Genomic DNA, 9,966 nt, shown 5'->3' on the forward strand with positions numbered 1-9,966 from the left:
TCCCATGGAAAATATAACTTCAATGAAGAGTTCCATTGACCACCTTTTCGCCTTAGCAATAACCTCTCACGAGTTACTCAATACACAAATGAAGCCCAGCTAACTTCCACAATCTCACCCTAAAACCCAGCCGGACAAACCCTCCCCCCAACCCTCGCCCTCGCCATCTCCGCATCTACCTCCCCCTTCCCATCATTCGCATTATCCGGATCATTCTTCCCCAGCATCTCCCTACAATACACCTCGAAGACATCGTTCCACAAATGCCGACATTTATACTCGGCAATATCTTCTGGGAAGTTACGCACATGGTCCCACAGCGTTTCAAGGTGCGCTGGCTCGGTGCTCAATGCAGACAGCGGCGTAACGTATGTACGGACTGTGAATATCACCGCCTCGCTCCGGGGGAGTTTTGACAGGGACTGCAGTTCTGTCCGAATGTGAACCTGTTCGTAGGATGTGCAGACGGGGGCTTTTTCGAAGGGGACGACGTGGAAGATTCCGGGGACGGGCTGGATGAAGAGGTTGTTTCGTTGGATGGGTTTTATGGGCTTTATGGTGAGGAAGAAGCTGGACATATTCACCTTGTTAGTGTTGTTTTCGGGGGAGGTTATGCAAGTAAAAACCAGAACGGCATACCGCTCCATGGACTTCTGCAGCTTCTCCTTCCACAGTGGAATTGGGTCGTGGATTTGGTGCAGCGGCCAGCCGATGCGTTGTTGGAGGCGCCAGCCCGAGGGGCAGGCGAGGAAGGCGCCGCGTCTTTGTTATTCGAAGCTTGTTAGATGTCTTCTCGCTTGTAGGTTAGGAGTAGAATATATTAGGTGAAGGGACGGACAGATAGTATAAATCCCTAACACCCTTCTTCAAGAGATAAATATCGTCATGCACTAGTAAGCCTGTGACCGCCAGCGGATGGATATCGAACGGTTCCCTGACCCGATATTTCTCATTGAGGTGGTCGATATACACGTACTCCCCATCAGTCCGAAACATATCTGGAAACCGCGTTGTAACATATTGCACGACTGTGTCAAAGAGTTCAAGCACCGGTTCGTCGATGCCGTCTAGGTAGTCAACGTACAGTTCTGGATTCGGCCCGCGCACCATGGCGACCTTCGCTGCGTGCTCTTCGTCAAAGAGGGTGTCGTAGTTGAACCAGTTGTTGATGTCGAGCTTGCGCAGCGCCATGGTCATTTGGAATTTGCCGGGTTTCCAGTAGCGGGGCCAGTTCGGTTTGGTGGTGAGTGTTGGGAGGCCCTTTACTGGTTTGATGGCGGCGAAGTTGAGGGTTTCTGGGGCGGTTGGTGCTGGCGGGGGTGCATGGGGGGTTGAGGATTTCGTGAATCTTGATGCCAGGGAGGTCGAGGTCCAGGACTTAGCGTGACGAGAGTTAAGAACGAGCCCTATTACTATGAGCAGTAGGCATGGGATCAGCGGGTTTGCTGGATGGTATGTTGGGAGGAGTGCTTCGATCATGTTGGGCTTTAGCACGGGTTGGCTAGGTAGGTGTGAATCGTCTCGATAACAAGCAATACCAGAAAAAGCACAACCTTAGGGTTCCTTCAGAGATGTCTGTTCTCACGGGCGTTAATGTATTAGATCATATCCTTGGGGGGCTTTTATTCGACGACTTCTGACGACCCGTGATTCACTTGATGTGTACAGCGCACACGGGCAGTAAACCATAGGGACCGGCGATCCAGGCCACCAAGCCCTATCAGCCATCGGGCTTGCGTATCTAGCGAGACGCGCGAGACGCCTGTTGCGCGCTAGTCCTGACGTTCTGCAAGCATTGTGGTCGTCTCACGCTCTGGATGCTGGGTCTGTTGTCATCTCACCCGAATATAGGTGGTACCCAGGGTAGATGCCAACCCAACGGGGCACAGCTGTATCCAGCGCTGGTGAGAAAAGTCAGATACACGGGGTGTCCTTGCGAAAAGAAACATTCATGGGCCATACACGATTCTTCTCACGCTGTGGTCGGATCGCAGTATCATCACGTATCGAGCAGGGTATCTGTAACTCTGGTGCTTTAGCCCTAAGTGGACACAGAATAGGTCATGGGTCTAGATGCTTGCGTGAACAGTGAACGATAACAAGTGAAGGTTTGTATTCTGTGACACCAGGGACGGCGTATTACCAGACCAGGCCGTAGCCAGGCTTGCTCAGCAGGTGCACCCCCTCGCTCCTTCCCCAGACGCAATTCCCCAACTGCCGCTTCCTGATAATTTAACGTTCGATTCTTGAATATGCGGTAAGCATTTCCTGGCCTTCTAATAAACTCATTATACCGGTCTGTTCCCCAAATGCTGTTTTCTCTGGTTCTTGATCCTCGCATTTTGGTGGTCCTTGTGCCTACACTTACTATGATACCGTGCCGCGAACGACGGGTCGATAAGATATTTTTGTACGATCAATGTTGAAATCCAACTTGGATGGCAAAATTATCTTCTAGCAGGCTTCTATTGAACGGATAACCTTGACCCCTCTCATCAACCCTTATCCAGCCAGTGACAGTTGGCAGTTCCACGATTAAATTGCCATCTCGCCCTTTCGGGGGTTTTGCAGAGAGGCGAAGATGAAAATGTAATTCGCTATTACCTCTAGGATGGAAGAGGTTGACGGATATCTCGACAACGCCTCAATGCGATGCCGGGACTCCGGTGATGCAGCCAAATCAGGCTTGTTGGTTTCATCTCATCCTTCCCCAGCCCCTCGACTCCCCCGCTTCATCCTATCATTGCCACAACATGGAATGCTTATCTGGAGCATCTGAGGAGAAGTCTAGGTGAAGATATACACAGGACATAAAAGGCAGACATCGCACTCGATTTCATGAACAACCCTGTCTGTCTCCCATACAACTTCCCAACAGTATACCTGTATGCTCTGCCATTCCATCTTACACACGATGCACACCTCTACCTCTGCAGACAAGAAGCCTCCTGACCACAAGGCTGTCACGCCGGACTCGGGCAGCGAACATGTGAAGCAAGGCGATATGGTTCAGATTTCACCTCCGTCCGGCGATGGCCATATGCCGCAGTCTTTCTCTGCTCTCTCATCCCTTGGTCTTGCATTCAGCATCACCGGGTCCTGGGTCGGATACATCAGCTGCTTCGGCCAGAACCTGAAATACGCGGGGCCCCAGAATGTCGTCTTTGGTCTGGTGGTTGCCACTTTCGTCCAGTGGGTCATTACCCTAGGGCTGGCGGAGATTGCGTCTGCCTTTCCAACTAGTGGGGTGAGTAACCTCTCTTATTTTCATAGATGTGGTGACCCTAACAATAGTTCACAGGGCCAGTATCATGCTGTTTACCTCCTGGCCACCGACCGGTACCGACGACCCCTTTCGTATCTATGCGGCTGGTTCGCCCTGCTCGGATGGTGGATCATCACCTGTTCAGGCCTGGTGCTTGCCTCAACTTCCATCCTTGGTCTTTCGGCATTCTGCTTCGAGTATCTGGCTGTTACGGCTTGGAAGACGTATCTGATATATCTTCTCGTGATGATTGTGACTGGTAAGCATCCTCCGAATTTTATGTCTTAACGACAACCATTGGCACTGACACAAACCGTCAACAACAGCCAGTCCCCTTTTCATCAAGAGTAAATCGGTCCCCTGGGTCACTCAGATGTGCCTGTATGTTTCAATCGCTGGCTTTCTTCTAAGCCTCATTCTCGTTCTCGCAAAACATCAACATTTTCAACCTGTGTCGTATCTTGTCAGTGCCCCAGTCGGCTCGAGTGGTTGGCCAACAGCCTTTGCATGGACTCTCGGTGCTGGCAACTCGATGTACATATCTTTCTCGTCCATCAAAGTGGCCAAAGGGGCTAATGTTCGTCAGGTACGCCTACGTCGGAACAGATGCTGCTACACATATCGCTGAAGAGATGCCTCAACCCAGTCGGCGAATTCCTCAGATCATGTTCGTATCCCAGTTCCTCTCTACAAAATATTGAATTGACTTTGTTAACAGGAACCTGACGATGCTCATCGGCGTTCTCTCGGCCCTTCCGCTCTTTGTCACCATGATGTATACAATGACCGATGCCGAGCGTGTCGCTTCGGCTACGCTTCCAGCACTGGAGGCCTTCTATCAAGCAACAGGTAGCAGGACTGTAGCCATTGTGATCCAGGCCTGGGTGACCATTGTCTACGTTGGTGAGAACTCTAGGACTTTCCCCAGCTTCGGAATCGCCCCTCTGACAGGGACTGCAGCAAGCATAACTTCCCAATGGGTGACATCTGGACGCATGGCTTGGGCTTTCGCTCGAGATGTACGCTATTCTTGCCTTGATGTTTACTTTGGAGATGTCTTTCAAGAGCTGACATTTCATTTCAGAACGGCCTTCCTTACTCCGGCATCTTCACCAAGATCAACTCGCGCACCGAGTCGCCTCTCAACGCTACTTGTCTTTCACTTGTCTTTGCAACCCTATATGGACTGCTCTATCTTGCCTCAACAAATGCCTTTAACTCGATTACCACGTCTGCTGTGCTCTACTTGGTATGTGATCACCCAAATCGGAACTTCCTTCGGTCCTAACAAGCGTTGCCATAGAATATCAGCTACGTGATCCCACAAGCAATACTCCTCGTGCGCGGTCGGTCGATTCTACCGCAATCTCGCTATCTTGATCTCGGATCTGCGGTCGGCACATTCTGCAACGCTTTCGCGGTATTCGCTGTGTCCGTCCTGGTTGTCCTGTACAGCTTCCCGACGACACTCCCGACGACCGTGGCCTCGATGAACTATTCTAGCGTCGTCCTAGTGGGGTTTCTTCTGATATTTGTTGGCATCTGGAAGGTGATTGGCCGCCACTTTCAAGGTCCAAATGTGGATTTGGAGCGGTTGCGCCTTTTGCTGTAGGAGGCATGTCGCGGCCTGAGAACCTAGGTAGGGTTGGGCCTTGGGACCTGGCAATGTATTTCGGACATGACAGTGGCTATTGACGACTGGTGAGATGTCGCTTTGTTTCTTTTGCTTTCCATGATTGAGCACTTTGTGATTGTTGTTGCATGGACAGCTGCAGCCCTATTGGTTCGTGTCAACGAGTTATCTTCGCCTTTTGCCTCCTAAGGATCTGGCCTAGCCGTGATAAGCCGAGATCTAGTACCTTCAACAGCCAGTAATAGCACTATATTATAGTATCTTATCGTGCGGGGTTATTTCTTCCCTGTCGGATCTGCCCTCCACTTTCGGCCTTCCTTCCCAGTGACGTTCCCCATCGCCATCGTGCCTTCCCGCCGGGCTCTCCTTCCATCAGACTTGCCATTACTCCCCCGAACTCACCGGCAATTAACTTGAGATGCTCTCCTACAACCATGCTCTTCCTCCTCTCGCCAACCGCGGTCTCCGCAGCAAGACCGGCTGCCTTACGTGCCGCCGGCGGAGGAAGAAATGCGATGAACATAAACCCCGCTGTTACAATTGCGAGAGGAATAACCTGGTCTGCGATGGATATCAGAGCCTACAGAGATGGGCGCCTCGCAATAGTCAACCGCGGTGCCGCTCTCCCAGTCCACCCTGCACCTTCGAACCAGCAGACTGTGTCTCTAACGGTCGGACTTCGCCTTCTCCTCGTGTACTCATCGACACCTCTTCACCAGATTACACTACCAGGGACATTGCCCCTACTGCGTCATTGCCTCCTCTCATTCCCGGAGTACAGACGCCCGTGGAGCGTCGCCTCTTCCACCACTTCACCACAGTCCTAGCCCCAACATTGGCCCTCCACTCCTCCTCCCATCCCAACGCGATCGCCAAAGCCATCCTCCCACTCGCCGTTATAGACCCGGGCGTGCTCGACTTGGTCCTCAGTGCCGCCGGCTCACATCTCCTACGACGATTAGAATCGGAATCATGCATTCCCGACCGTGATACTTATCGGGAAATCGCACGGACATCCTGGCAGCGCTTTGGCGAAGGCACCCGCTATCATTGCGACAGTATCAAGGTGCTGAGCGGCAACGCTCGAAAGTCTGGAGACCCTGCATCGCAACCGCAAATTGTCACAGCCCTTGCGCGGACCATGTTGCTGTGCCAGCAGAGTACCTGCTCGGGCGGGTTTGACATTAGCTGGAAGGTACATCTGGTGGCAGCCCGAGAGCTTGCGGGTGTCCTGCACGGGATCAGCCCGGACTGGGACGATTGCAACGACCACCGAGCCTTGATGGATTGGATCCAGTATCATGAGCTTTTGGCGCGCGTGACCAACACCAGCCTCGAGGATACCGTGGGGACTAGCCAGATAGGGGCAGTGCTGTATAGCATGCGGCGGGGGAATGATCATCTAATCCTTATTGACACGCAGGACGGACTGTTTGAAATCCTCAAACAGATCCTCGACCTCCGCAGTAGCACACAATATGAAATTGAAGGGCCTTCTCTCGTGACGCTACAGACAGGCCTCACTCTCAGCTCGGAGCTTGAAACCTGGTCCTATCCGTACACAACTGAGCAGCAGCGCGTCGTTGGCGAATGCTACCGCTGGGCATGCTTTATCCTCCTTCACGCAACAGTATATGCGTCCTGCGCCGAGGACGAAACCATTCAGACGGCACTCGCAGGCGGGCTGGCTTTTCTCGATCGGCTGGACGGGACATCGAACGCGCAGACTTGTGCCCTGTATCCGATGTTCGTGTTTGGGATTTCTGGAATAACGGAAGAGGATCGGGAAAGGGTACGGCGGAAGCTGGAGCAGTATCATCGATGGGCGGGATTTGGGAATATCCAGGACACGGTCGATTTGCTGGAGGCGTGGTGGGAGCATTGCCGGAGGAAAGGGACAGGCGCACCCTGGTGGTCGTGGCAGGCCTGGGCGGCGGCGAGGGGGGTTGAGCCGATGATTGTTTGAGCTGTGTTCATGTTTTAGCTCCCTGATATGACAATGTATATAGTGAAAACGACATCATATGATTGATGGATTAAGGAGATTTGAGCAGTAGGGCACAGCCCTCTCCCATCAGCCCCTGCGGCAACAGGGCCCGCAGCTCCGAAAAAGCGTGTCACGGAGATTCTGGGATCATTGCAAGATTCAGAAGCAGGTCCTGAATCTTTTGGAATGGGCTGATCCATGCAGCAGTCTAGACCCACGTCTGGTCGGCGTCCCGGGCGTCTCGCGCGTCCCGCCACATCCTTCCAGGCCGCTATCAGTGCTAACCCTAAGCCGCTTCGATCAGCCCTACATCAGACCTGGATAACGCCGTACGGTCTCTGGATGCATATATGTATCCTGCATGGACCTTTGACTTCATCACAAACCAGAACTCAACATCCACATCCAAAATGCACCCCCTCAACGACCTGACCCCCAACGAGATCAATGCGGCCCGCACCGCCGTGCATTCGCTCCATGGCTCCGAAACACTCATCTTCAAGGCCATCACCTTCGATGAGCCAGCGAAGAAGGACATGGTCGCGTATCTGGTAGCTGAGATGAACAGAGAATCCGCCCTTCCCCCGCCGCGTCTCGCCTACTGCATCTACTACATCAAGTCTAGTGTATGCCAACCTCCATACGCAAAACATATCTGGACAACTTCTTACTCATTTTATAGGACACCCTCATGACAACCTGGGTCAAACTTCCCGACCGCACCATCGCCCGCTCTGAACCCGTGGACCCTTCCTTCCACGGCAACGTCGACTTCGACGAGGTCCAGCAGGTTGAGGACATGGTCATGCAGGACCCCAGCGTCCTCGCCGAGATTGCGAAATTGCAGCTCCCCGAGCATCTGACCGTGGTCGCCGAAGCCTGGGGGTTTGGGTCTGACGGCGGCATCGACGACAAACACCGCCAGTACCAGGTGTACATGTTCGTCTCGGAGACCAACAACCCGGACAGCAACCACTATGCGTGGCCTTTGAGTTTCTCGCCAGTCGTTGACCCAGTCCGTATGGTCGTCACGCGGATTGAGATGATGCCCACGGGCGTTGACGATACACGTGCTGAAGCCGTAACACCGTACAAGGACCTCGGTCCTAACGAATACGTCCCTGAAGCGCAGAACCTGCGTACCGATCTCAAGCCGTTAACCGTGGTCCAACCAGAAGGGGCCTCCTTCACAGTTGATAGCGACAACGTCCTGCGCTGGCAGAAATGGCATGTCCGGGTTGGCTTCAACTACCGCGAGGGCATTGTGCTCCGGGATATCCGGTACGACAACACGCCCCTCTTCTACAGGATCAGTCTGAGCGAGATGACCGTTCCATACGCGGATCCGCGATCTCCGTACTTCCGCAAGATGGCGTTTGACCTGGGTGATGTGGGCGCGGGACTCGTGGCGAATGATCTGAAATTGGGATGCGACTGTCTCGGTGCGATCGCGTACCTCGACGGCTGGATTAGTGATCGCGCTGGACGGCCAATCCGCAAGGGGAATGCGGTTTGTATCCATGAGCAGGATAATGGGATTGGGTGGAAGCATACGAACTATCGGACTGGGCGTGGGTTTCCTCTCTACCCCATCTGCCATACCTTCCACAGCCCAGTGTGGTAGCTAACGAGACAATGGGTAGGCGCCTGCATCGTCCGCAACCGCGAACTCGTCATCCAAACTATCCTCACCGTCTCAAACTACGAGTACATCCTGGCCTTCAAATTCAATCAGGCCGGGCAAATCGACTACGAGGTGCGGGCTACAGGAATCCTATCCACCTGCGCCATCGATGAAGGCGCCACCGTCCCCTTCGGCACAATCGTCCACCCCGGCGTGCTTGCAGCACACCACCAGCATATCCTCTCGCTCCGTCTCGATCCAGCGCTCGGCTCGTATACGAGCGGGAACCAGCTCGCGTATACCGAGACGTTCCCCGTCCCACACGGTATTGAACACGGGAACCCACATGGGAATTGCTACACCTCACACAGCAAAACGGTTCCGGTCTCGTGCGGATTGGATCTGGATACGGAGAGTGGACGCGTGTTCAGCATCCAGAATCCGAACATCAAGAATAAGGTCAATGACCTCCCGGCGTCTTATAAGATCCACTCCCCGCCGTTGCAGAAGATGCTTGCCGCCCCGGCGAGTATTCATTATCGCAGGGCGGAGTTCGCGGATCATGAGGTTTATGTTACGAAATATCAAGGGGATGAATTGTTTTCTGGGGGGAAGTTTACGAATCAGAGTATGCCACATATTACCTACCCTATCTCCCCTCTTTTCTTTGGGGATTATGTGCTAATATAAGAATGTACAGGCCAAGGCGGCACCGGCATAAAAGGCTGGGCTGCACGACAGGACAACGTCGTGGACGAGGATATCGTCGTCTGGGTGCAGTTTGGGATTAACCATGTTCCAAGGATTGAGGATTTCCCTGTTATGTATGGACCCCTAAGTTTCCGTCCTTTAACTGCTTACTATCAGGACGAGAGCTGATGATGAGGGACAATATAGGCCCGTCGAGATCCTGACCGTCTCGCTGAAACCGGTGAATTTCTTTACGCGCAATCCGGCAATTGATGTGCCGCCGTCGACGCAGGAGAGGAATTGTTCGGTGCGTGTTGAGGTTGGGCAGGAGGCGAAGCAGGAGAGGGGTACTGGTGCTAGGACTGGTACTGCGGGTGCGTGCTGTGGGGGGAAGAGCCTGTTATAGGTGCTTCGGCAATATCGAGGTTCTAGGAGTACGGTATGGTACTTAGATGGGATGGGGTTGGCGAGTGTATAGCCGGGAAGCTCCATAGGGGGCATAGGGCTACTTAAGGGTACCACTTGGCCTTCAGGTCAAATGATGTACGCAGAGCAGCAGAATCCAGCAACCCTCGATCATGCCGGGATAACTACCATTGGCAGTTCCACAGCTAGGACGGACTTTATACCACTACCACTAGGTAAGCTAAAAAGGAGTAATCCATACCTCTATGGCATAGAACTGTGACACCTGCATGGAGCCTTGGCTTCCACGTACCGTATGCTCCAAGGTTTCTATGAGTAGGTATGGATCCATCCCCAAGGTA

At 53.2% G+C, this 9,966-nt stretch overlaps 4 protein-coding genes across 4 annotated transcripts; 3 read left to right on the plus strand and 1 right to left on the minus strand.

Annotated features, from left to right (window-relative positions):
* Nucleotides 1-119: 119 nt before the first annotated feature.
* On the minus strand, nucleotides 120-1,479 carry BDW74DRAFT_180347 (heme-dependent oxidative N-demethylase family protein; the record flags this gene model as incomplete). Its single annotated transcript, XM_073729722.1, has 2 exons — nucleotides 120-762; nucleotides 839-1,479. The coding sequence occupies 2 exons, from the start codon at nucleotides 1,477-1,479 to the stop codon at nucleotides 120-122; spliced, it is 1,284 nt and encodes a 427-aa protein (XP_073581783.1).
* Nucleotides 1,480-2,914: 1,435 nt separating this feature from the next.
* Nucleotides 2,915-4,877, plus strand: BDW74DRAFT_169277 (uncharacterized protein; the record flags this gene model as incomplete). Its single annotated transcript, XM_073726966.1, has 8 exons — nucleotides 2,915-3,247; nucleotides 3,302-3,524; nucleotides 3,592-3,799; nucleotides 3,852-3,944; nucleotides 3,984-4,168; nucleotides 4,226-4,284; nucleotides 4,350-4,514; nucleotides 4,569-4,877. The coding sequence occupies 8 exons, from the start codon at nucleotides 2,915-2,917 to the stop codon at nucleotides 4,875-4,877; spliced, it is 1,575 nt and encodes a 524-aa protein (XP_073581784.1).
* Nucleotides 4,878-5,199: 322 nt separating this feature from the next.
* BDW74DRAFT_157343 (Zn(II)2Cys6 transcription factor) lies at nucleotides 5,200-6,941 on the plus strand. Its single transcript, XM_073725128.1, has one exon. It carries the CDS (start codon nucleotides 5,317-5,319, stop codon nucleotides 6,862-6,864), a length of 1,548 nt encoding a protein of 515 aa, XP_073581785.1. The 5' UTR covers nucleotides 5,200-5,316; the 3' UTR covers nucleotides 6,865-6,941.
* Nucleotides 6,942-7,295: 354 nt separating this feature from the next.
* On the plus strand, nucleotides 7,296-9,605 carry BDW74DRAFT_186649 (uncharacterized protein; the record flags this gene model as incomplete). The annotated part of the gene is made up of 5 exons (XM_073731302.1): nucleotides 7,296-7,511; nucleotides 7,568-8,456; nucleotides 8,529-9,137; nucleotides 9,210-9,333; nucleotides 9,407-9,605. 5 exons carry the CDS (start codon nucleotides 7,296-7,298, stop codon nucleotides 9,603-9,605), a joined length of 2,037 nt encoding a protein of 678 aa, XP_073581786.1.
* Nucleotides 9,606-9,966: the final 361 nt, after the last annotated feature.

This window comes from Aspergillus multicolor (genome assembly GCF_047715735.1).
Source record: "Aspergillus multicolor strain CBS 133.54 unplaced genomic scaffold BDW74scaffold_21, whole genome shotgun sequence".
In the NCBI taxonomy this organism is placed as follows: domain Eukaryota; kingdom Fungi; phylum Ascomycota; class Eurotiomycetes; order Eurotiales; family Aspergillaceae; genus Aspergillus; species Aspergillus multicolor.